This window comes from Pongo pygmaeus, chromosome 20 (genome assembly GCF_028885625.2).
Source record: "Pongo pygmaeus isolate AG05252 chromosome 20, NHGRI_mPonPyg2-v2.0_pri, whole genome shotgun sequence".
Lineage (NCBI taxonomy): Eukaryota > Metazoa > Chordata > Mammalia > Primates > Hominidae > Pongo > Pongo pygmaeus.
The window spans coordinates 62,918,960-62,945,182 of NC_072393.2; the positions used below are offsets into that span (position 1 = coordinate 62,918,960).

The window sequence follows — 26,223 nt, forward strand, 5'->3', positions numbered from 1 at the left end:
AAAAGCGAGGGGAAGCTATCAATCATAATTTTGTTAAATACAGTGAGTTCTAAGTTTCTCCTCAAAGAATCTGTGTCAGTATGTTCAGTTCTTTGTTTTCCATTTTAAAGTTTAACTTCCTCATTCTCTTCATCTCCTTGCCCCTAGTTTTAGTAAACAACCTCCCTGCCAGTTCTGATCAGTAGTTCACATCTGTTTCCCTGGTCACTTGCTCCATCCTGAGTCACCCCTGGTCACCCACTCTAACCTAAGTCACCTTTAGTCACCTATTCCGTAACCGTCTTTCCTGCCAAAACTGCTCACCCCACCACTCTGGCTCTTAACCCCTGCTGTCTTTAAAATAGCCAATCGGAATTAGCTTAGACTGTGCAGTCCAACCCTAGCCAATAGGGGAACGATGCAGCAGTAGGGGCTACCTGTGTCAGAGATAAGAACCCCTTCCCCTCCCTTGTTCAGGTGTGCTCTCACCATTGCTCCATCCGCAAGATGCAACCTTCTATAGAAGTAAAATTGCCTTGCTGAGACAATTTCTGTTCAAATGCTATTTCTTTTGCGGCACCAAAAATTTATTTCTAACAATTTCAACACTCAAACACAACCCAACTACAATTTTTGTGGATTATGTTCCTTTTACTTTTTAGGAACAGTTTTCCAATGTTGCAGTCATAATGCAATTTTATCAGCTTTGTTCCTCCTTTAAGAAACCTTAACACAAGAAGTATTTTTACATGTTGCTTCATTGCCATGCAATTATTCTTTTAAAAAGTTGTATAGTTTTCAATCAGATAGATGTGAAAGGAAAATAAATCTCAGGACTCCAGTTGCGCACAGTGGCTCATGCCTGTGATTCTAGCACTTTGGGAGGCCGAGGCGGGTGGATCATGAGGTCAGGAGATTGAGACCAGCCTGGCCAACATAGGAAACCCTGTCTCTACTAAAGATTTAAAAAAAAAAAAAATTAAGCAGGTGTGGTGGTGTGCACCTGTAATACCAGCTACTCAGGAGGCTGAGGTAGGAGAATAGCTTGAACCTGGGAGGCAGAGGCTGCAGTGAGCAGAGATCACACCATTGCACTCCAGCCTGGGCAACAGGGCGAGACTCTGTCTCAAAAAAAAAAAATCTAAGGACTCCAAAATCACTAAGCAAAGGGAAAAGTCAAGCTGGGAACTATGTCAGGCAGGGCTGCCTCTCATTTGATTCCTAAATACAATAGCTATAAAGATAAAAAACTACATACCTCCCTCACAATTTGCCCACAAGGAAATTCCTTTCGGACAAAGGACAGAAAGAATTCAAAGTCATCCCTCTGAGGCTCACCTGAGAGAAATGCACATCTGATTGCTTCCTTGGACCTATTGTTTAGGTAAAAATGCAAATTCACGGAGCCAGACTAAATTGTGTATTCAGTGGAAAGCTAATCAATAACTCAAAAGAATGCAACCTTTTGTCCCGTATCTATTTATGACCTGGAAGCCTCCACCTCCAATTTTTCCACCTTACCTGACTGAACCACTGTACATCTTACACATAGTGATTGATGTCTCATATCTCCCTAAAATGTATAAAAGCAAGCTGTACCCCAACCACCTTGGGCACATGTCATCAGAACCTCCTGAGACTGTCAGTGCTTCCTTAACCATGGGAAAATAAACTTTCCAAATCGATTGAGACCTGTCTGCAATACCTTTTGGTTTACAACATACTGTTATTTATTTGACCATTCTTCTACTTGTAGCTATGGAGTCCTGATAAGTAAGCAACAATGACGAAGGGGCCTCAGTGGGGAAGAACAATGAACAGTTGTTCTGAGAGATGGCTAATCAAACAACAGCTCTCTCCAGGATGACCCTATAAAACTTCCTTCCAGCTCCTGCCTCTTTGCAGACAGCTCCTTCTCTCCTGTGCTGCCAGTTGCAACCCTGCAGTGTATTTTCATACTTTCTCTAATAAATCTGCCTTTCTTTAGGACTGTCCTGGTAAATATGAGACTGTTTACCACCTTTGATACAAGCCCTATCTAGTTGCTACCCGTGACAGTAGCTATATTGTTTTTGTTCAACATTTTATTATAAACAATGTTTCAGCTGGGCTCGGTGGCTCATGCCTGTAATCCCAGCACTTTGGGAGGCCGAGGCAGACAGATCAGGAGGTCAGGAGATTGAGACCATCCTGGCTAACAGATGAAACCCCGTCTCTACTAAAAATACAAAAAAAATTAGCCAGGTGTGGTGGCACGCGCCTGTAGTCCCAGCTACTCGGGAGGCTGAGGCAGGAGAATGGCATGAACCTGGGAGGTGGAGCTTGCAGTGAGCTGAGACTGCGCCACTGCACTCCAGCCTGGGTGACAGAGCAAGACTCTGTCTCAAAAAAAAGTTTCAGTTAGTATTTTTTGCTGATATCATAGTTGCATTTTTTTTATTTCCTCAAATAAAATTCCCAGCTTCTATGATGTTCTTTGTCACTGGCAACTTTGGTCAGACAATTAAATGAAGCAATTGAAGGGCATAAAGGATTTTGGAAGGGATGGTACAGGATTGGGAGATAAACTAGAGATAGGAGTTTATAAAATATTTTCAAAGACAGATTGAAGAATAGGAATAAGAGAGTATGATATTGTGAAATATATATTTGATCTTCCTAGCATAGAACTTCTAAAATCCTTAGAAACTACAAAGTAAGAGTAAAAACTCATTTTTTGCTAATGAGTTGACAGCTTGCAACCCCTATAGAGTTTCAGGATGGGGACTGGTTATGGAAAGACCAAGGCATGACTAGAAGGTTGGGACATTCAACCCCACCCCCAACCCTAAGGAGGGGACGGGATTTTAATCAACTATGCCTATGTAATGAAGCCGCTGTAAAACTCCCAAAAGATAGGGTTTAGAGAGCTTCCACACAGCTGAACACGTGGAGGTTCCTGGAAGGTGCAACACCCTTTTTTCTGTACCTTGCCCTATGCATCTCTTCATCTATATCATTTGTAATATCCTTTATAATAAACTAGTAAACATAAGTGTTTCCTGAGTTCCGTGAGCCACTCTAGCAAAATATCGAACCGCAAAGAGTGGATGGTGAAAATCCCAATTCGAAGCTGGTGGGGTCAGATGTTCCAGAGGCTGGACTTGTGACTAGTGGGAAGGGGGAGGCAGGCTTGGGGACTGAGCCCTCAGCGAATGGTGTCTGACCCATCTCCAAGTAGACGGCGTCGGAACTGAACTGGAGGACACCCAGCTGGTGCCCGCTGCAGAACTCACTGAACTCATTGCTTGCTTGGGATGTGTGGGAAATTCCCCTATATTGGTCAGAGAAGTCTTCTGTTATGATTAGTTGTCGTTGAGATAATAGAAAAAAAATGCACCTTGTGTTTTTTCCACTGATTCAGAGGGCATAACTGAAAGAACGAAGAACTGAAAGAATGATCTTAATACTCTTTCGCTTTTCTTGATAATACGCATTACTTCCCAATATGCATCAGTGTCCTTTATTATTAATTTTTTCCTATTGAATTCCTCCCGCATTAGAATGCTGCTCCATGAGGTGGGGATTTTGTCTGCTTGTTCACTGCTGTGTGCCCAGGGCCCACGACAGTGCCCGACACAGCAGGCGCTCAATAAATGGCGAATGAAAGACAGGGCAAGGCGGAGAGAGAAGAAACAGAAAGGGAAAGAGAAAGCCCGGGCCGCCAGAGCGCTTAATCACACGTACGTCCTACCGGGCCCCTTTCCAGCTGGCTCAGGCTCCACACTGGTCCTCCAGCTCCCTTTTCTCAGCGATGGGCTCACAGCCCCACCCGGAGCGCTCGAGCGCGGACGCGGCCACTGCGCGTGCGCCTCACCGCGCTAGCACCCCGGTCTGGCAGCCTTTGGGGACCTGAGCCAGCTGCGCCTGCGCAGTCAGAGCGGGTCCTCACAGGCCTCGGGTCGAACGGGTGGGGGAGCGGACAGTCGAACGGCCTGAGAGGGCTTAGCTGGTCCGGGTGGGGTTCTGAAGGCCAGCGGAGGTGGGCTTACTAGGGAAGGGGGCGCAGCAGAAACTAACGGCAACTGAGAGGCGGGACCTGCGGCCGCCCGGGACCCTCGGCCAACATCCCAGCATCCTCTGCGCCGTGCCGGCCCCGGACTCCATTTCCCAGCGGCCCCTGCGGCCTGCCCTACGGCTGCGGCGCCTTTGTGAGCGCGGCTGGCGGCCAGGATCGAGCCCTGGCCCGGGCCCTGGCCCAGCCCCGGCCTCCAAGGACCGCAGAGAAGGAGGTGCCCACCGGAGGGAGGAGGCGGTGAGGAGCGCGGGATGGAGCTGACGCCGGGAGCGGCCATGCCACCATGTGTGGGACCGTGTGTGACAGTGTGTGAGAATGTGTGAGACATTAAGGAACCGTGTGTGACAATGTGTTTGACAGTGTGGAACCGTGTGTGAGTCCATGTGTGACTGTGTGAGAATTTGAGACCGTGTGTGACAGTGTGAGAATGTGAGACCGTGTGTGAATATGTGTGTCAGTGTGAGACCATGTGGGACAAATGTGGGACTGTGTGTGACAATATGAGACTGGGTGTGAGAATGTGTGTGACAGTATGAGACCGTTGCCCCTGTGTGTGCGGGAGCCTTTGACAGTATATGGGACCGTGTGGGACTGTGTGACACTGTATGTGTTTAAGACCACATCACTATGTGTGAGACTGGGAATGTGTGACAGTGTTAAACTGTCATTATGTGTAGACCACGTGTGAACAGTGTGTAAGACCATGTCACTGTGTGTGTGACCTGTGTGTGTGGGATAATGTAAGACTGTGTGACAGTGTGTGTGACTTTGTGAATAGAGCTTGACCGTGTGTGTAGGATTAGGTGAGACTGTGACAGTATGTGAGACCATGTCACCGTGTGTGAGGCTATGTGTGGTTGTGTACGGTGTGTGGCTGTTGATGTGGGACCACGTGAAACTGCGACAGAATTTGTGTGACAGTGTGTGAGACTGTGTCACTGTATGTGAAACTGTATGTGAACAGAGTTTTTGTTGTTGGACTAAGATTGTATGTGACAGTGTTTGAGACTGTGCATGACAGTGTGTGTGATTACGTGAGACTGAGGGAGATGGTGTGACTTAGCACTGTATGTCATCCCGACAGTGAGTGTGACAGTGTGAGTCAAAATGGCCTTATATGACCCATTGTGAGAGCAGGGTGGGCTACAATGTGGGGGCATGTCCATAGGTTGCCAGGGGAGGTGCCAGAATGAGAAACTGTGTGGTTTGTTGTCTGTGATTTGTGTGGGCAGGAAGCTGTGTGGGTGCTTGGAGATGCTGGTGTGCTCTGGGGTTTGGGAGACTGCTGTTCTGATGGAGAGACAGAGAGATTGGGATAAAGGGGAAAAGATGGAGAAAGGGAGAGGGGACGAGAGCTGGAAAGGGAGAGACAGACAGGAGCCTCAGCCTTAAGCCTGAAAAGCTGACCACGCTGGCTGCTTGTCCTCTGGCACAGTAGTTTTTCCATCCCTCTCAGTCTCTGGGGGCATGTGAGGAATTTAAAAGGAAAAAGGAATGGGAGACCTACCATGTGCTGTTTATGAAAATAAATGTCAGAAAGATGAAAATTTATTTAAGAAAGGATATACCAAGCACTGTGCTCAATGCTTTATGTAGATCATTTCAGAATCCTCCCAACAATTGATAGGGAATAGTTACCATTTCACTGATAGAGAAACAGGTTTGCAGTGGTTACCTAACTTGCCAGAGGTTGTATAGGTAGCATGTGGTGGTTTGGCTGTTTGAGACCAGGTGTTCTGATCCTTAAGCCTAGTAGTTCTTACCACTAAGTTATGCCACTTCTTAGGTAATGGCTTTATTCTTCAAGGCAGTGAGGTCTGTGGACAAGAATTCATGATAGGGGGTTTGGATGACTGTTCATGCATAGCCTGCCCCTCCCTCCCTCTCTCCTTCTTTCTCTCTGAGGAGATTGCCCAGAAAAGTCAAGAGATTAGTTTTCAGTTGTGGGTCGTCATAAGCCAGGACCTGAAGTAGGCCGTCTTGACTCTTTGATCGAGTGTCCACCACACCACATGGACCATCTGATACTCACTCTGTGTATGGAGATGCTTTCTCTCAGAAATTTCACTTTGTAGCTTCATCTCTCATCCTTGCAGAAAGGGTGGGGACATATTTCCTTTCAACATCATGATCGGGTGGAAAGAATTAAAAGTTAGACCTGGTTTCCAGTTTGGCTTAATTACTTATTACTATGATGCCTTGAATAATTACTCCGATGAAGAGCCTTCATGTGTGATAGAGGGGGAAATCCTTGCTTGGTAATGCCATTCTGTAATTGCTGTTTTTGTTTTAAATTATAAATGGGGAGGTAACTTAAGCACAGAACATGTATTTTGTATTCTTTTTTTTTTTTTTTTTTTGAGACAAAGTCTCACTCTGTGGCCCAGGCTGGAGTGTGGTGGTGCGATCTTGGCTCACTGCAAGCTCCGCCTCCTGGGTTCATGCCATTCTCCTGCCTCAGCCTCCCCAGTAGCTGGGACTACAGGCGCCCGCCACCACACCTGGCTAATTTTGTATATTTTTTAGTAGAGAGGGGGTTTCCCCGTGTTAGCCGTGATAGTCTCGATCTCCTGACCTCGTGATTCGCCCGCCTCGGCCTCCCAAAGTGCTGGGATTACAGGCGTGAGCCACTGCGCCTGGCCTGTATGTTGTATTCTTAAGATCCAAAGCATGTGGGAAAAAGAATTGTAAATTTAGATATAAATGACTTGCTCAGTGATACCTCTAATTTACTCCTGAGGTTGGGGAAAGAAGGAGAAAGAGAAGGAAAGGTTTCTAGGCTGATGATACTGAGAGCTGCAGGGCAGCTGGAATTTTATGGTTTCTTTTCCTTCTCCAGCTCGACTTTCTCAGGATACTGTCCCTCTCCCAGAGAGGAGCTGAAGGAGTAGGACAGAAGAACTGTCAAATTCTGGAATCCTTAAAGCCATGTCCAAGGTAAGGAAGCATTTCTTCTCTCTTCCCTAAAATGCCATCTTATTTTTTAGGTTATACGAACATTTTGTTTTTCTTCCAAAATTCTGCAACCTAACAAGGTTCCATTCATCCAGTGACTCGTTCCTCATATCTTGCTTTCCAGTAAAAGTCTCCAAAAGCCTAGTTATCTTTTTTTCCACAGCCAGCATTTTTATCTTAACTCAAGAAATAGTTCAGCACCTCCTCTGGGTTTAGTGTCTGTTAGAAGCTCTCAAGATGCAAAAATACACTCATTGGCATATGTAAACCTTCATTGTAGTAAGTTGATTCATTGAGACTGAGGTGTATGTTCAGATGTAACCACTAGCATAAATAAAGCTTTTCCGTAGACCTAGGTTTGAAAAGAAGGCAAGACAGGAGGGTTATCAGGTGGTCTTAGTCACAGAACAGGGCAAAGTCTGTTGCTCAAAGTGATTTTGAGGAGTGACATGTGTTGAGTCTTGAATATTAAAGTGTGGGTCAGCTAGGGCAGGGATTTTTCCAGGCACTCCATGGGCTTTGAAGAACAGTATTCTAGGGAATAATGAGGTACCATTTTAGGGACATTCTGAGTGTCCACAGCTATGTTATTCTAGGTCATCCAGTTAAGATTAGTGGAATTAATATGTAAAAAATAGCAGAACTTTGTTTTGAAAAAGACTAATGGGAGAGCACTTGAATCTGCATTAAAATAAAAGCTGTATATGTCTATAATAATGAAAACAGTTGATAGTGTGGAATGGAGCCAGAAGAAACATATATGTTAAGAAACAAATCCAAGTATAAGAATTCCATAAGAATGGAAATCTTCATTCACTGAACATATGGTTATTAAAGGCCTTGTGCTAAGTGCTGTGATAAATAGGCCCTGTCTTTGTCTTCATAGAATTTAATGTACACTAGTTTATTATATGATATGCTGATATTATTTTAAATCAGTGGGAAAGGGATGGATTATTCATTTAGTAAAAAAAAATTCTCTGCACTTAGAGAAAAATACATAGAGGTTAAATACATTATATAGGTTAAATATATATATATATATATATACGTACACACACACACACACACACACACACACACACACACCCCCCTCTAGGTTAAAATATGGAAAATGGAGAAAGAGTAAGGTGAGGCAGATGTAGAAATCAACTAGTACAGCACTGTCCAATAGAACTTTCTGTGATGATTGACAATAGAAATGTTCTATATCTGCAGTGTTTAACATAGTAGCCACTAGCCAGATGTGGCTACAAAGACTTGTATATGCTAGCATGACTGAGAAACTGAATTTTTAATGTTAATGGATTTAAATTTAGCCATATGTAGCTAGTAGCTACTGTATTAGACAGCACAGTCTTAGGCTTATAAAACAGTAAAGCCAGGAAGATAATTATGGGTGATCTTGTCCAAGTTTCTCATTCTACAGATGAAGAAAAAGAGGCCAGGGGAAGAAAGTGACATGTCCACGTAACCAGTTAGTGACTGAGTCAGATGTAAGAAGTTGTAATAAAAATTGAGGGTCAGTAATGTCGATGATGATGAGTGATGATATGAAGAGGGTGGTAGAAAATGATGAGGGACACTGTAGTGAGACTGTGAAGGGGCTCATTATTTCACTTCCATGCCCAGAACCTTCATTGCCTTCCTATCTTACTTGGAATGAAATCTAGTGTCCTAACCATGGCCTATAAGGCCCTTTGTGCTTCAGGTCCTGGCTTTCCTAGACCTCATTTTCTACAAGTATTTACCTCTCTTCATTTTAATCACAGTTGTGAATTTGCTGTCCCTCAGACTTACTGTGCTTTTTCTTGTCTCTGGACTTTTGCATTTGCTCCCCCGTCCCCCTACATGTTGACATAGCTTGCTCTCCCATTTCATTCAGATTGTTGTTCAAACCTTACCTCTTCATTTAGACTTACCTTGACCATATTATCTACAATAAACACCCTATCACTCTTAATCCCCCTTTACCTTCTTTTGTTTTTTGTCACACATGTCACTACCTGACATGTATGACCTTATGTTTAATGTTTTTCTCCTTTGTTAGGATATTAAGAGGAGGAACTTTGTTTTGTTCACCTTTGTATTCCTGACTCTTAGAATTGTGCCTGGTTGGTAATAGGCATTCCGATGAATTCCTTATCTGTGAGTGAGACCAGGATAGCTAGAGCTAGCCACCTCTTCTTTCCTGCTACTGATTTGGTAACAGAAGAAAGAAAAAGCTGAAAGTATGATGTATAGAATAGATGGAACCCATTAGCCCAAATGCTCTTTCCAGGACCCCACCCCAGACCTCCTGAATCATGGTCTCTTGGTGGCGCCTAAGAAAACACATTTTTATTGGGTTTCCCAGGATGATGATTATTTTTTTTGAGATGGGGTCTCACTATGTTGCCCAGGCTGGTTTTGAACTTCTGGCCTCCAGCTGTCTTCCTGCCTCAGCCTCCCAAGTAGCCAAGTAGCTGGGTTACAGGTATCCAGGATGATTTTAATGCATGGTTTTTGAGAACCTCTGCCTTCAAAGATTATATTTAAAGTATACCTCTTGTAAGCAGCATATAATTGGCTAGTTTTAAAAAAGCTAGGCTGATAATCTTAATCTTTTAGTGTTTATTACAGATTTAATACTTATAGATATGTGTTTAAAGCTACTGTATTTCTGTTTGTTTTCCATTTATCCCATCTGTTCTTTTTTCCTTTGTTTCTCCTTTTTTGCTTTTTTTTGGTTAAGTCAGGTATTTTTCCTTATTATTTTAGTAATTGTACATAATTTTTATTGTTCTTTTAGTGGCTTTTCTAAGATAATATTCATCCATTACTCATATGTAGTAATCCTTCTTTCTTCTGTAGTCTTCTTCCTATGATTAGTACCCTTATCACTTCCTGAACAGGATAAGATGCCTATGATGATTTAACTCCACAATATTCTTATTGCTCTATTTATAGTTACTGCTTTAGAACTCTTAATTTCTTCTTGTGTTTTCATGCTTCCATTTTCCTTCTGTATTACTTCTACCTGAAGAACTCTTCGAGTATGTCTTTGAGTGCAAGCCAACACTTTACTCCTACCCTGAATTGTTTTTTCAATTAAAAAACAATTTGACCGTATTGTTGCTGGGTCAAAATAGTGTAATTAAAAATTTTTTTGAGGTTAAGTAATTTTGTGAAATCCTGGTCTCAATGGAGAGAACGACATCTATGAATCGATTTTAAGAAAATAATTCAAGACCTATGCAACATCATAGTAAAGAATTAAGATTTATCCGGCTGGGTGTGATGGCTCACACCTGTAATCCCAGCACTTTGGGGGGCCGAGGTGGGTGGATCATCTGAGGTCAGGAGTTCAAGACCAGCCTGGCCAACATGATGAAACCCCATCTCTACTAAAAATACAAAAATTAGCTGGGTGTGGTGGTGGGCCCCTGTAATCTCAGCTACTTGGGAAGCTGAGGCAGGATAATTGCTTGAACATGGGAGGTGGAGGTTGCAGTGAGCCAAGATCGTGCCACTGCTCTCCAGCCTGGGCGACAGAGCGAGACTCCATCTCAAAAACACAAACAACAACAACAAAAATTAAGATTTACCCAACTGAAAATAAGCATGGGGGTTAGTAAATAAGATAGGGCATAATTATACTGTATAATATTACTCAGCCAATAAAAGTGACATTATCGGTAAATGAAATTATATACATAATCATAGACATAAGTATAAGGAACCATTTGAACAGATTATACTAACTATAAATTATAATTGCTTTTAGGAGGTAGGGTGACACGGGAGTAGGCATGGGGGTGAAAGACTTCCAATTCTTTAACTTAAAAATGGAAAAAATTCGCTGGGTGAGGTGGCTCACACCTGTAAACAATCCCAGTATCCTAGCACTTTGGGAGGCCAAGGCAGGAGGATTGCTTCAGCCCAGGAATTTGAGACCAGCCTGGGCAACATAGTGAGACATCATCTGTACCTAAAATAAAAAAAAATTACCTGCGCCTGGTGATGAGTGCCTGTGGTCCCAGCTGCTTGAGAGGCCAAGGTTGGGAGGATCATTCAAGCCTGGCAGGTTGAGACTGCAATCAGCCATGATTGTGACACTGCACTCCAGCCTGGGCGACAGAGCAAGATCCTGTCTCCCAAAAAATCAAATTAAAACAAAGGAGTGGGGGGAAATCACTGAGGGTAGAAATACTGGAAAGTATATTTTAAGTTTCTTTAATGATGGCAGTTTTTTAAATTAAATCTAAATAAATATAAAAAACATTTACAAGGTATTCATGGTCTCATTGGCTGAGAGGAAAATGTCAGATAGTTAAAACACAGAATCTATTAGTTCATGTGTGCAGATAAAAAATGTCACTTAAGGACTTTATGTTGCAAAAGCTGCTTCGCTAATGTCTGCAGAATAAATGATGTGTGTGGAACACTTTCCTCCACAAAATTTTAAAGAGTTTGTGTTGAAGTGTTTGAGTTACAGTAGAATTGATGATTAGCAGTGCCCAGGCCTATCCAGCACAAATTTTAATTTTTAGACCTGATTCACATTCCTTTCCTTCTTTGAAGCAACAAGTCACTTCCTCAGATTTCCTTGTATTAAGAAGTGTTTCAGAGATGGAAGCTTTTTAAGCAGCTGATGCATGTAATTGATATTTCTTGGAGCCATACTTTTGCTTTCTTTATAGATAACCTCCTTAACATTTTTGTGCATTTTTTTGGCAGTAACAATTAACATTGACTCATTTTTTTTCCATTGAAAAGGTTTCTAAATAAAATCACTGATGTATTTGAGTATTTCTTCAATAGGAGCATTACTCTGCAAAGGGTCATATAAGAGTAGGGGTGATGTTCATATTTGACAACCAACAAGGCAAAGGCACACAGCAGAACTTATCCTAGCTGGGATCCTGGAGTTTGCTGCCATGCTGGGCATTAATCTTCAGTTGCTGAATTCCTTATGGAGAAATCTGGTGTGGTCACTAGCAGCACTCAGTGAAGTAGCTGTTTATCATTGAGTGTGGCAATATTTCAGTATTTAAGAAATCAGTATGTTCAGGTGTGTACCATTGAATGCCGTTTCTGTGTCAGCCCAGCTTAAGAGCAGGCTTTGCTCTGTGACATGTCAAAACCAAGATGCATATGCCTAACCATACAACAAGCCCTGGTAAGTCTTGAGCTGATTTATCTTGTTAGGAAGAATACCCATTTTTAATTTTTAGGGAGCAAACTAGGTCTTGTTCCATGTTATCTTAAAGATCCTTAATTCAACATTCGGTAGTATTATTTGGGAGCTGTACTGTAACATTTTAAAAACTCTCTTGCTCATCAAACAGGCACGATTGTGTATGTTTCTCTAGTGAGAGCTGTAGGTATTTTTTGATGCATTTTATTATCAGACTTGGAGACATTCACTATTTAAGTAAATTAATAGTGCTTAAATTACTATTATTTTGTCTCATGTAGCACGATTGTAAGTTACCAACTATCTTTACAACTTAGTGGGGTTATCAAGAGCTGTTAGGCAATCATTTGTTGCCTCTTACACACAGTCTCAGGAAAATTTTTATTTCCAATGGACATTTGTCCCATATTGAAGTAACTTTTATTGTACTTCTTTGATTCCTTCTTATCAAGTACTGATTATACAGATTCAAACATTTATTGTAATATTACTCTTCTTCTTCTCAAGACATTAGAAGTCATAGTCTTTGAGATCAACTTCATTTTATCTGTGACAAATTTTTTCTTGTTTTGATTCAGATACCTTTTTATTTGTTTGTCTTTAGAAACGGGGTCTCACTGTATTGCCCAGGCTGGACTCAAGCATCCTAGGCAATCCTTCTGCCTCAGCCTCTTGAGTACCTGGGGCTTTAGGCATGCACCACCACACCTGGCCTGATTCAGATACCTTTTGTGACATCAAGCTGCTGTTCATCTAAACCATATGCCTGCCATTCATTTAAACCATCTACAGGGGAGGAATTTGTGTAAAACAAATGTTTAAAATTCAACACACACAAGACCTAGGTTGTCATTGTGAAATGTGTAATGTGAAATGTAAAAAATAAGTGAGATACCTTATGTCATCAGTGAGATGAGATGCATCACTTTGACAGCTGGTTGGCAAATGTTGTCTTTGCCACCAAGCACAAATTCAGTGGCATACTTTCACACATCAGGTGATCTGTCACTCAGCTTCTTGATTGCTCTCTGTTATGGTATACATTTAAGCCATATTTTTGCAAGTCAGTATATAACTTTGTTTACTGTTTCTATTATATATTTAATTTTGGAAAGTCAATATTATAAGCACCAAACATATTTATATATATTTTTATACAACCCTATTGATGTCTCTGGAACATTGACCATTCCATTGTGCTGAGTTTGGAAAAATGCCAGATTCAACCATGTACACATTATAAAGCTTAACTCAGCCTGTTTCCTCCTTGAAGCTCTTTACTGCCCCGGTGTATCTGATTTTCCAATATTGAGAAACACTCTGGCATTTAGTATGAATAACATATTTTATACTTGATTTACAGTGTTCTGTTGTTTTCCAATTTTGTGTGTGTGATAAATCCTTTCTCTACCAGTAGGATTATCTCTCAAATTGTATACTTTGCATGACAGAATATCAAAACAAAGCACAAAGAAGTCATCTAGCAATTACCTGACGTGTTGCTCAGAACCTAAGATACTGTCAGAAAGTTTTGCTATGTGCAATATTTTTCTCTAAAAGTATAGACAATTTAACTTTTTAACTCAGGCTCATGTGAGGATATGAACACTAGTTGAGCAAGAATGTGTTTATGTCATTTCAGGATTTGGTGACATTTGGGGATGTGGCTGTAAGTTTCTCTCAAGAGGAATGGGAATGGCTGAACCCTGCTCAGAGGAATTTGTACAGGAAAGTGATGTTGGAGAACTACAGGAGCTTGGTATCATTGGGTAAGGACATCTCCCCTTAATTCAGAATCTGCACATGGGACTGAGCTCCAATGTAATATTTGGGAAACCTCTGACATGCTTCACTAAATTTCCCTTTCTTGTGCTTCCCAAAACAGGTTGAATTTGTAGAATTGACAGCTTCATCTTCCCCATTCTTATTCCTCAGCTCCCTCCCATTATTCTCCCACCTTCTTGATGATGCAGAAACTTGATCTTCTTTATAGACCTGCCTAATTCCCCTTTTGTTTTTTGTAAGCAGGAGTTTCTGTTTCTAAGCCAGATGTGATCTCATTATTGGAGCAAGGAAAAGAGCCCTGGATGGTGAAGAAGGAGGGAACAAGAGGCCCATGCCCTGGTGAGTGAGAGAGAAATAGGGAGATAGAAGCCATTGCCAGGAAAAGCTCAGCAATTCTGAAAGATTTCAGTTCATAATTGATGTTTCCTGGGTAGCTTTTCTTAAAGACTCAAAGCCTGGGAAGAAATATTGAGGCATCTTTAGCATGAGCTCCTCAATTTGTTCTCTCTGTCTATATTCTCTCACAAGTTACAGTCTTCTCTGAGAGTAATCTTCTCTGGTAACCCATTTTCCTATTGTTGGATCCAAATGTCACAGCATCTCCCTGTCCTTGCCTTTTAGTTTTATAAAAGTTGCTTGGTTTCATTTTTTAAAAATCCAGGTGCCTATAATCCCAGCTCTTTGGGAAACCAAAGTGGGTGGATCACTTGAGCCCAGGAGTTCGAGACCAGCCTGAGCAACATGGCAAAACTAAAAATACACACACACAAAAAATTAGCCAGGCCTGGTGGCATGCGCCTGTAATCCCATCTATGTGGGAGGCTGAGGTGGGAGGATCACCTGAGCCTGTGATCTGAGATCGCGCCACTGCACTCCGGCTTGGGTAACAAAGCAAGAGCCTGTCTAAAAAAAAAAAAAAAGCCAGTTTTTTTGTTTGTTTTGTTTTTTTTTTCCTTTCTCAGTTACTCATTCCTTTTAGATTGAAGGATTGATGCATTTATTTATTTATTTATTCTTTTACCAAGCCTCATTGACTTTATGTTTTGAGAAGAGGATTCTGCTAAATTCTTGGGATTATTCAGAGGCTTATACACCAGCAAAGAAAAAAGAAAGCCAATTTTATTTTCAAGTCTGGGTAACTAGAAGATGATAACACTTAATAGAAACAATCAGAAGAACAGGTTGATAGGAGGAAAGATGAAAAATTTGGCTGTGGACATAAGAGGGTTATATATATAAGATGAGGAGAGTTCAAAGCAAAGAAATGCAACATGCAACTGATTTAGAAGATGGGAGCTCAGAAAAATAGTCTGATTTAGAGATGTCAGTGTGAATGAATGAGATCACTGATCTTAAGAGTTTGAGAGATAAAGCCTGATGCTGAGGCCTTTGTGGGGAAGTGAATCTTTGATAACTTTCTCAGTATCCTCCATGGTAAATGGCATCTCTATAATTTGTCTTTGGTTAATATATATATATTTTTAGATGAGGTCTTGACCTGTTGCCCAGGCTGGAGTGCAGTGGTGCACTGCAACCTCTACCTCCCAGGTTCAAGCAATTCTCCTGCCTCTGCCACCCAAGTAGCTAGGATCACAGGCATGCACCACCACGCCTAGCTAATTTTTCTGTATTTTAAGTGGAGATTGGGTTTCACCATGTTGGCCAGGCTGGTCTTGAACTTGTGACTTCAAATGATCTGCCCGCCTGGGCCGCCCAAAGTGCTGGGATTACAGGCATCAGCCACTGCCCCCAGCCTGTCTTTGGTTAGCCACTGCCCCCAGCCTGTCTTTGGTTAAATTTTATGCATTTTAATTTTTCTAGATAATTGTCCTTTTCATTTAGGTTATCAGATTTCATGAATTTGAGCAAAGTAATGTACAATTAGTTTTCTTTTATATGTATAATGGTTTCCAATTTTAATTTCTTATTTTGAATAACTATTATTTTTTTAAAAGAATATATTGGTCGGGCGTGGTGGCTTACACCTGTAATCCCAGCACTTTGGGAGGCCGAGGTGGGTGGATCATGAGGTCAGGAGTTCAAGACCAGCCTGGCCAAGATGGTGAAACCCTGCCTCTACTAAAAGTACAAAAATTAGCCAGGTATGGTGGCAGGCTCCTGTAATCCCAGCTACTTGGGAGGCTGAGGCAGAGAATCACTTGAACTCAGGAGGTGGAGGTTGCAGTGAGCCAAGATCACACCACTGAACTTTAGCCTGGGAGACAGAGTGAGACTCCATCTCAAAAAAAAAAAAAAAAAAGAATACATTTATTAGGTCGCTCTACTCATAAATCAGTTTATTTTTAAAGAACTAGCTTATGGATTTATGTATTACTAGTATTTTCCAATTTTGTGGGTTTTTTTCTGTACTAATTCATAAAATATTTTCTCCTTACTAATTCTTTCCTTCTAATTTTCTTATTTATTTTGATCTCCATAGTGCTGAAACGAGAGCTTAATCTATTAATTTAATTATTTTATTTAGTAATGAGATTATTAAGGACTATGAATTTTCCTCTAAGTTTATCTTTGTCTATCTCCTATAGATTCTGATACTTAGTGTTTTTGTTACTGCTGTTCATACTAGATAATCTACCTTAAAAATTTTTTTCTTTCACCCAGAGTTGCTTAAAAGAGAGTTTTCTGGTTTTATTGTATTTGATCAGACAGTATTAAGGAATTATTTACATACAGTAAACTGGATACATATAAATTGTACAGTTTGATGACACTTGCATATACCCATGAAACTGTCACCACAATCAAGACACATTTAGTATTTCTATCACCCCAAAAGATTGCTTGTGTCTCTTTCCATCTATCCTACTCTCCACTCCCAGTTCCAAACAAACATGAATCTGATCTTTGTTATTTTTATTAATTTGCATCTAAAGTAAATGGAATCATACAGTATGTATTTTGTTAGGTCTGGCTTATTTCACTCAGCATAATGATGTTGAAATTTATCTATATTGTTGCATGTATGAATGCAACATTTCATTTATCCATTCACCTGGTGATGGACATTTGGGTTGTTTCCAGTTTGGGGCTATTATAAATAAAGTTGCTATGCAGCTGTCATGTACAGGACTTTGTGTGAACATATATTTTTATTTTTTGGGGGTAAATATCTAAGATGGAAGAACTGAGTTATATGATAGGTATATGTTTAACTCTGTTAGGAACTGTCAGTTTTCTGAAGGAATTATACCATTCTTCTAGCACTATATGAGACTTCCAGTTAATCCACATTCTCACCAAATCTTGGTATCGTCAGTAGTATTTTTAATTTTAGTCATTCTAAAGGTTGTATTGTGGTTTTAATATGCATTTCTGGAATGACTAATAACGTTGAGTCTCTTTTCATATGCTTACTGGCCATGCATATAACTTTTATGAAACCTTTGTTCAAACATTTTTCCCATGTTTTATTGGATTGTTTATCTTATGAGTTGTAAGAGTTCTGTATACAGTCTTAAAACAAGTTCTTTATCATTTATATATATTGGCTTATATGTATGCCAATTATTGCTTGCCTTTTTTTCTGCTGCCACCTCTGTTGGAGGCAAAGTTTACAATTTTTGTAAAATCCAATTTATTAATTTGTCTTGGTTGGTGCTTCTTATATCTAAGAAATTCTTGCTACTCCCAGGTCACAAAGATATTTTTCTAGGAGTTTTAAAGTTTTAGCATTTATATTTAGCTCTGTGAATGATTTTGAGCTAATTTATGTGTCTTGTGTGAGGTAAAGGTTGAGGTTCATTTTTTTTTCCATATGGATATACAGTTGCCCCAAGACCCTTTGTCAGGAAAGACTTTCCCTTCCTAATTGTATCACCTTGCTACTTTTCCTGATCATCACTTGACCACATATGTGTGGGTATAGTTCTGGAATGTCTTCTGTTCCATTGATCTATATGTCTATTGTCTCACCAGTTCCATACTGCCTTGATTACTGTAGCTTTGTAGTAAGTTTTGATATTAGATAGTGCAATTTGTAAAATTACCTTGACTGTTTTAGATCATTTGCATTTCATATAAATTTTAGAATGAAGTTGAGAATTTGTGCTCAAAAAACTTAGATTTTTGTTGGGATTACATTGACTTTGTACATCAGTTGAAAAAAACTGACCTCTTAACATTGAGTCTTCTAATATAAGTATGGTTTATTAAGCCATTTATTAGTCTTTAAAAATGTCTTGAAGTTGGATGTGATGGTGTGCACTGGTAATCTCAGCTACTTGGGAGGCTGAGTTGGAAGGATTGCTTGAGTCCAGGACTTGGAGACTAGCCTGGACAACATAGCAAGACTCTGTCTGAAAAAGAAAAAGGAAAAATAATAAAATTTATCTTAAGAATATTTTGCAGTATCCAGTGTAGTGGTACTCTGTTAAATTTTTTTTCCTAAGTCTTTAATAGTTTTTTGAGTGCTATAATAAATAGAATTTTTTAACAATTCAGTTTTCTAATAGTTTGCCACTAGTAGGCAGAAATGTAAATTGATTTTTATATTAGCTTTACATCTTATGACCTTGCTAGATTCATTTAATAGTTGCCCTCACAGTTATTTTGTAGGTCCGTGAGGATTTTTCGGATAGACAATCATGCTATCTACAAATACAGTTTTTTTTTCCTTCTGATCCTTACACTTTATTTTTCTTGATATATTGCAATGGCTAGGACCTCCTATATAATGTGTAATTGAAGGGGTAAGAGGAAATGTACTTGTGCTGTTCCAATCTTAAGGGGAAATGTATTCTGTCTTTTACTATTAAGTCAGTGTAAGCTGTAAGTTTTTCTTAGATGTCCTTGATCAGTTTGAAAACGTTACTTTCTATTCCTGGTTTGCTGATAATTTTTATAATAAATGGATCAGATACTATTTCTACATCTGTTGAAATGATCATGTGATTTTTTTCTTTAACCTTTTAATATGGTGAATTACATTGATTGATTTTCAAATGTGAAACCAATCTTGCATTTTTGGGTTTAACTCTACTTGGTCAAGATGATGCTGTTCATATTTTCCTGGATTTGATTTGCACAGTTTTATTAAAGATTTTGCCTTATGCACATGTGCTACATTGGTCTGCAGATTTACTTTCTTTTTTTTTTTTTTTTTTTTTGAGATGGAGTCTTGCTCTGTCATCAGGCTGGAGTGCAGTGGGCTCAATCTCGGCTCACTGCAACCTCCACCTCCCGGGTTCAAGCGATTCTCCTGCCTCAGCCTCCCAAGTAGCTGGGACTACAGGCATGCGCCACCATGCCCAGCCAATTTTTGTATTTTTAGTAGAGATGGGGTTTCATCACGTTGGCCAGGATGGTCTCGATTCTTGTCCTCGTGATCTGCCCGCCTCGGCCTCCCAAAGTGCTGGGATTACAGGCGTGAGCCACCGCACCCAGCCTGCAGGTTTACTTTCTTATAATTTTTTTATCTGGTTTTGGTATCAAGATAATACTAGCCTTATGAAAACAAGTTGGAAAGTGTTTATCTTTCTCTATTTTCTGACAGTTTGGATAAAATGGTATTATTTCTTCTTTAAATATTTGATAGAATTCACCAATGAAGACATCTGGGCCTGAAGTATTTTTTACATAACAGCTTTAATGGATATAGGGTTAATCAAGTTATCTGATTTTTGTTGAATCAGCTTTGGTAGGCTGTGTCTTTCAAGAGATTTCTGTGTTTCATCTGAGTTTTTCAACTTATTAACATTTTTTAAAAACAGCTGTAGGCTATGTAATGATAACTCCTCTGGTGTTACTGATATCTTCTTTTTTTCTTGATAACTGATGTTTTAAAAGAACCTACTTTTGTTTTATTTCCTCTGTTGTTGTTTTTCCATATTGTTAATTTTCTTTCTTAACTTTTTCTTCTACTTTCCTTAAGTTTACTTTGGTCTTTTCCTCACTTCTTGAGGTGACATCTTAGATTATTGATTTTTTAGACTTTTAGTTGTTTTCTAATATAAGCATTTGAAAACTGTAGATTTTTCCTTTAAGTACCATTTTAGCTGTATCCCACAGATTTTGATATGTTGTACTGTCATTATCAGCCAAGATATTTTCTAATTTCTCTTGTATACTCTGACCCATGATTTATATAGAAATGTGTTTAGTTCTCAGATGTTTGGAGTTGACTAGGTATTACTGATTTAAAAATCAATAACCTCTAACCTCTGTTGAGGTTAGAGAGCATACTCATCTTGGTTTCAGTACTTTGGGATTTATGGAGACTTGGTTTATGCCCCAGAATATAGTCTATCTTATTTACTGAACACATTGTGTGCACTCGAGTACATGTTGTACAAGTGTTGGGTGTAGTATTGTGTAAATATAAATTAGATCAAAGTAGTTAACCCTGTTGAGATCCTCTTTGTTACTATTTTTTCCTAGTTTTGTCAGTTTCTGAGCAAAGCATGTGTTAGTTGCCTATTATGACTATAGGATTACCTATTTCTTACACTTTCAATTTTTGTTTTATGTATTTTGAGGCTTTATATTAGGTGCACACACATAAAAGATTATTTCCTTCTGATGAATTGATCCTTTTATTACTGTATGTCTCTATCTTTGGTAATACTCAGTTTTAAAGTCTATTTTATCTGACATGAATATAGTCAGTCTAGCCTTATGCTTACTGTTTGCATGTTACATCTTTCTTTATCTGTATTATTAATGTATTCTTATATGTAATGTGAGGTTTCTATGAACAGCATATAATTGTGTCTTTCATTTTGTTGATTCCTATAAGTTCTGCCTTTTAACTGAATAAGGAGTTCATTAATATTTAATTATTTATATAATTTGAGTTGAGTCTACTATTGTTTTCTCTTTAATATTTCTCATTAAAAAATATTTGCTCATCTCTATCTTCTTTTGGGATGTTGGAATATTTTTTATAATTCCATTTTATCTGCTGGCTTGTTGTACCTTTTTATATTATGCTTCCAGTGGGTGCTATAGTGCAATGATGCTCAAAATGTCATCTTGAGACCAGCAGCACCACCACCTGTGAATTTATTAGAAACGAAGATTCTCAGCCCTCAGCCTCCACTAACTCAATCAAAAACTCTGTGTGTGGGGTATAGCAATCTGTAGTTTAGCAAGTTTTATCTAATTCTGATGCACTCTAAAATGTAAGAATCATGCCTGTAACGATTATAGTATCCATCCTTAACTTTTCAGTCTAATGAGAATTAGTATTCATCAGTGACTATACCTATGTTTTTACTTCCTTATTATAGTTTTATCAACTTAATTCTGGGTTTAATTAGATCATTGCTCCTTGGCAGTCATTTCATATTTCTTTTTTGACCCATGAGTCTTCAGAATTTAATCTTCATGTTGACTTTCTATAGGGCATTCATGGGTGTGATTTGCAACTGTTTAGAGAGGAAAGTGGAATTTGGAAGGGCACTGAGGTAGCACAGCAGAATTAGCAGCCTCAATTTAAGTATGTTGCCTTCAGATTATTTTCCTTCCAAATATCATCCACTATAATATTTAAGTTTAGTGGTAATATTCCATTTGGTTTCAGACATTTACCCCATTCATGCAAGCATGTCATTCTAATAAGAGGATGAATTAGTGTGGTGTTTTATGTATTATTGATTCAGTATTTATTCCAAAGATACTAAGCACCTTCTATCTGTCCAGGCTATTTTAGGCAATGGGTGTTCAAGGGTGAGAAAAAAAGTTCCTGCACATGAATGTTTACATTCTAATAAGAACAGAGAGTAAGTTAACATGTAATATGATATTAAATAAGTTAAGTGCTATGAAGTGCAAAGCAGGAGGAAAGAGAAACATAAGAGTGTGGAATACTTCATATTGGATGTTCGGCAAAGGCCATGCTGAAGAGGTAATATGTGAACAGAACCTTAAGTGAAGAAGTGCAATGAGAGAAGGGATCAAGCAGATATCTGTGGAAAGTGCTTTTCAGGCAGAGAAACGCAAGTCTGGTGTTCCTAAAGTGGAAATAAAGTGAATTCCCGTATGACTGAAGTGGAGTAAGCAAGCAAGAGAGTAGTAGAAGATAAGATCAGAGAACACCAGGTCATGTAGAGTTTCATAAACCAGGGTAGGAATTTTCACTTTATTCTAAATGTAGTAAGAAACTACAGGAAAATTTTAAGCAGAAAAATGAAGTGATCTGATTTGGAACTGGACAGGGGAAGGCAGACTAAGTTCTGTGCTAGGTTAGTAAGACCAAGCAGTTTGATACAAAACTACTCTTACATGAAGGCATCTTAGCTGCAGGGATCAGCTGAAAGTTTACATATGGTTGGAATTTGTTACATAGAAAATGATTTTCGGAAGACTTTTTTCTAACTACAGATGTTTACCCATAGAGTTTTATGAACAATATGAACAACCATAAAGTTTTACATGAATCCTAATAAGGATATTAATACTGCCTAGTGTTTTTAGGCCTGGGATTCCAATGGAGTTTTTAATCATATTAACATCATAAAACTGGCTTATTAAAGATAACTGAGCTTGAATGCAGGATAACCTATGACAAAGAGGAAAGGTGTTTGAAGTCTGTTATTAACTTAGATATAAAAAGATGATTATGATTTTTAGAATACCACCTTCATTGTTTTGTTCTTATATTTACCTTACTGGTTGTCAATGATTATTTCCTTAATCAACTCTCTTAAGTTCTTATTATTTATAATGTCATTATTTTAGAATTCATTATAAGCTTTTAAATCCTTTAACTTGGTATGTATTTTATTCACATGTTTTTGTTCTAGAAGTTTCTTCTAGTGAATTAAATACAAAAGACATTTGTTTCTTGATATCTTTTAGATTGGGAGTATGTATTTAAAAACAGTGAATTTTCATCAAAGCAAGAGACATATGAAGAATCATCCAAAGTTGTGACAGTGGGAGCAAGACATCTTAGTTATAGCCTTGACTATCCCAGTTTGAGAGAAGACTGTCAAAGTGAGGACTGGTATAAGAACCAGCTGGGAAGTCAAGAGGTACATCTTAGTCAATTAATCATCACTCATAAAGAAATCCTTCCAGAAGTTCAAAATAAAGAATATAACAAATCTTGGCAAACATTCCACCAGGATACAATCTTTGATATACGACAGAGTTTTCCCACCAAAGAAAAAGCACATAAGCATGAACCACAAAAGAAAAGTTACCGAAAAAAATCTGTTGAAATGAAACATAGGAAAATCTATGTAGAAAAGAAACTTTTGAAATGTAATGATTGTGAGAAAGTCTTCAACCAGAGCTCATCCCTTACTCTTCATCAGAGAATTCATACTGGGGAGAAACCCTATGCATGTGTTGAATGTGGGAAAACGTTCAGCCAGAGTGCAAACTTGGCACAACATAAGAGAATACATACTGGGGAGAAACCCTATGAATGTAAAGAATGTAGGAAAGCCTTCAGCCAGAATGCACACCTGGCCCAGCATCAGAGAGTTCATACTGGAGAGAAACCTTATCAGTGTAAAGAATGTAAAAAAGCCTTCAGCCAGATTGCACACCTGACTCAGCATCAGAGAGTTCATACTGGAGAGAGACCTTTCGAATGTATTGAATGTGGAAAGGCCTTTAGTAATGGTTCATTTCTTGCTCAGCATCAGAGAATTCATACAGGAGAGAAACCTTATGTGTGTAATGTGTGTGGGAAAGCCTTTAGCCATCGTGGATACCTAATTGTACATCAGAGAATTCATACTGGAGAGAGACCCTACGAATGTAAGGAATGTAGGAAAGCCTTCAGCCAGTATGCACACCTTGCTCAACATCAGAGAGTTCATACTGGAGAAAAACCTTATGAATGTAAAGTATGTAGGAAAGCCTTCAGCCAAATTGCATACCTTGATCAACATCAGAGGGTTCATACTGGAGAGAAACCCTATGAATGTATTGAATGTGGGAAGGCCTTTAGCAATAGTTCATCACTTGCACAACATCAGAGAAGTCATACTGGAGAAAAACCCTATATGTGTAAGGAATGTAGGAAAACATTTAGCCAGAATGCAGGCCTTGCTCAACATCAGAGAATTCATACTGGAGAGAAACCTTATGAATGTAATGTTTGTGGGAAAGCCTTTAGCTATAGTGGATCTCTTACTCTACATCAGAGAATTCATACTGGAGAGAGACCCTATGAATGTAAAGATTGCAGGAAATCTTTCAGGCAGCGTGCACATCTTGCTCATCATGAGAGAATTCATACTATGGAGTCATTCTTGACTCTTTCCTCTCCCTCACCCTCCACATCAAATCAGTTGCCAAGACCTGTAGGTTTCATCTCCTGAATATGTCTAGAATCCAACTCTTGAATCCATTTCCATTCCATCGTCCTTGTCCAATGCACATTAATATATTTGACATGGGATACTCGAGTAGCTTTCTAATTGGCCTCCTTGTATTCACCATTGTCTCTGTCAGATGTCTACACTGCAACCAAATTTGTATTTTAAAAAATATGTTTAATCTCATTTCTCCCTCATTAAAATTCCTCAGTGGCATCCCATGGTTTTTAAGTTAAAGCACACATTCTTCAAAATAGCCTAAACACCTAGCCTCTAACACCTTGTTCCAGGCTACCTTCCAAAGTTCGTATCTTGTGTCACTATCCATCTCATTCTCTGAATACTTACCCAGGATTAAGATACATATTCCAGGATCAAAAAGACCTGGGTTCCAATTTTTGCACTTCCATTTTCTGCCCTCTAATTTGGGGGCAGCATTTTGTGCTTTGTAAGCTTCAGTCTTATTTATAGTGTGGGAATAATAATGGTTCTACCTCAAAAGTTAATAGAAGAATGAAATAATGCATGTAAATTGCTCAGCAGCGTGCCTAGCATAAAGTAATTACTCAAACATTAATGTAAAGTAAAAAGATAACCATACTATACATAGAAAGCCAATCATCTCAGCCATGATTATCTCAGAAATAAAAAGAGATGCAGCAGCTCAGGACTGAGAGATTGTGAAGTTTTTTTTAATTAGGAATGATAGGCATTTTTCTAAAAGTAGGTGAGGAGGGTATCTAACAGTAGGATTTACATTAGAGTCCATGATATAGGGTAAGATGGTGGCTTGTATCAGCATTCACTGGATATTTAACAGTTCTAAGACACTAATGTCTTATTTCAAAAGTCTTTTTTTTTTTTTTTTTTTTTTTGAGATGGAGTCTTGCTCTGTTGCTCAGGCTTGAGTGCAGTGGTGCAATCTTGGCTCACTGCAACCTCTGCCTCCTGTGTTCAAGTGATTCTCCTGCCTCAGCTTCCTGAGTAGCTGGGATTACAGGCCTGCACCACCACGCCCAGCTAATTTTTGTATTTTTAATAGAGAGAGGGTTTTGACATGTCAGCCAGGCTTTTCTCTTAACTCCTGATGTCAGGTGATCCGCCTGCCTTGGCCTCCCAAAGTGCTGAGATTACATGCGTGAGCTACCGTGCCTGGCCTAAAAAATCATTTTTAATAAGACAGTTTACTGAGATGTATTCATCATTTACATGTAAACAAAGGCAAAATCGAAATTAAAAAGAAATCTTGGAAAAGTAACCAATGATGAGTAGAAAATAAAGTATAAGCTTGAACCCCTGTTCTAAATCTGGGTGAATGAATTATATCAAACCTATGTCATTTAAAATAATAAAGGTTGTTAAATTACTAAAATTTCAAAACTAGTGAAGAAAAGAAACCAAAACTATAGGTCAGTTCTCATAAACTGGCCTACAAACATGTTTGATTCTGTATGCATCAAGTTTAAAATACATAGGAATACCTTCAGCAGACCATGTGTTTTCCCTTTCTCCAACATTCAAACCACTGATCCTTTACATCTGACTTCTTAATATTACTTCCTGACCCCAGAAGTCTTTTGGCATATAATAAATGCAGTGATGAATTCACATACGACTATAGATACAAACAGAATGACGAAAGTTTAATGGAGGATGAAAAAGATAAATAAATATTTTATCCTTTATATGGTAAGACAGATTCACTATCATACTGATGTCAGTAGCCCATGAATTAATTTACAGATTCTGCCTAACAAAAGTCTAATAAATTTTGTAAGGTTTTAACATGTATGTGTGAACATACATATTCATGCTGTTACACATATAAAGAAAATTATAACAAAGTGACCTATACCATCAGTGGTTTAACAGTTTTGGAAAAATTTATCCTGCTCTATACAACAATTCATTCTTTCCATATGTGAAAGTTACTTTCAAGTGGTTTATCTAAATGTGGAATAAACAGTATTAGAGGA

At 39.0% G+C, this 26,223-nt stretch overlaps 1 protein-coding gene across 10 annotated transcripts; it reads left to right on the plus strand.

Moving 5' to 3' along the window:
- The first annotated feature begins 3,817 nt into the window (after positions 1-3,817).
- ZNF583 (zinc finger protein 583) lies at positions 3,818-26,223 on the plus strand. Of its 10 annotated transcripts, none has more exons than XM_054461849.2 (5): positions 3,818-4,273; positions 6,876-6,973; positions 13,813-13,939; positions 14,199-14,294; positions 22,773-26,223. In XM_054461849.2, the coding sequence occupies exons 2-5, from the start codon at positions 6,965-6,967 to the stop codon at positions 24,248-24,250; spliced, it is 1,710 nt and encodes a 569-aa protein (XP_054317824.1). In that variant the 5' UTR covers positions 3,818-4,273; positions 6,876-6,964; the 3' UTR covers positions 24,251-26,223. The 10 variants fall into 10 exon arrangements, with proteins under 10 accessions (XP_054317824.1, XP_063514582.1, XP_054317829.1 ...); XM_063658512.1 differs by having other exon boundaries at positions 3,851-4,273; positions 14,196-14,294; XM_054461854.2 differs by having other exon boundaries at positions 3,890-4,250.

Excerpts from the sequence above, each read along its gene's own strand:
- ZNF583 (XM_063658512.1), top strand. Across the intron at positions 13,940-14,195 it reads CAGGAGCTTGGTATCATTGG|CAGGAGTTTCTGTTTCTAAG; the intron begins GTAAGGACATCT and ends GTTTTTTGTAAG. Across the intron at positions 14,295-22,772 it reads AACAAGAGGCCCATGCCCTG|ATTGGGAGTATGTATTTAAA; the intron begins GTGAGTGAGAGA and ends GATATCTTTTAG.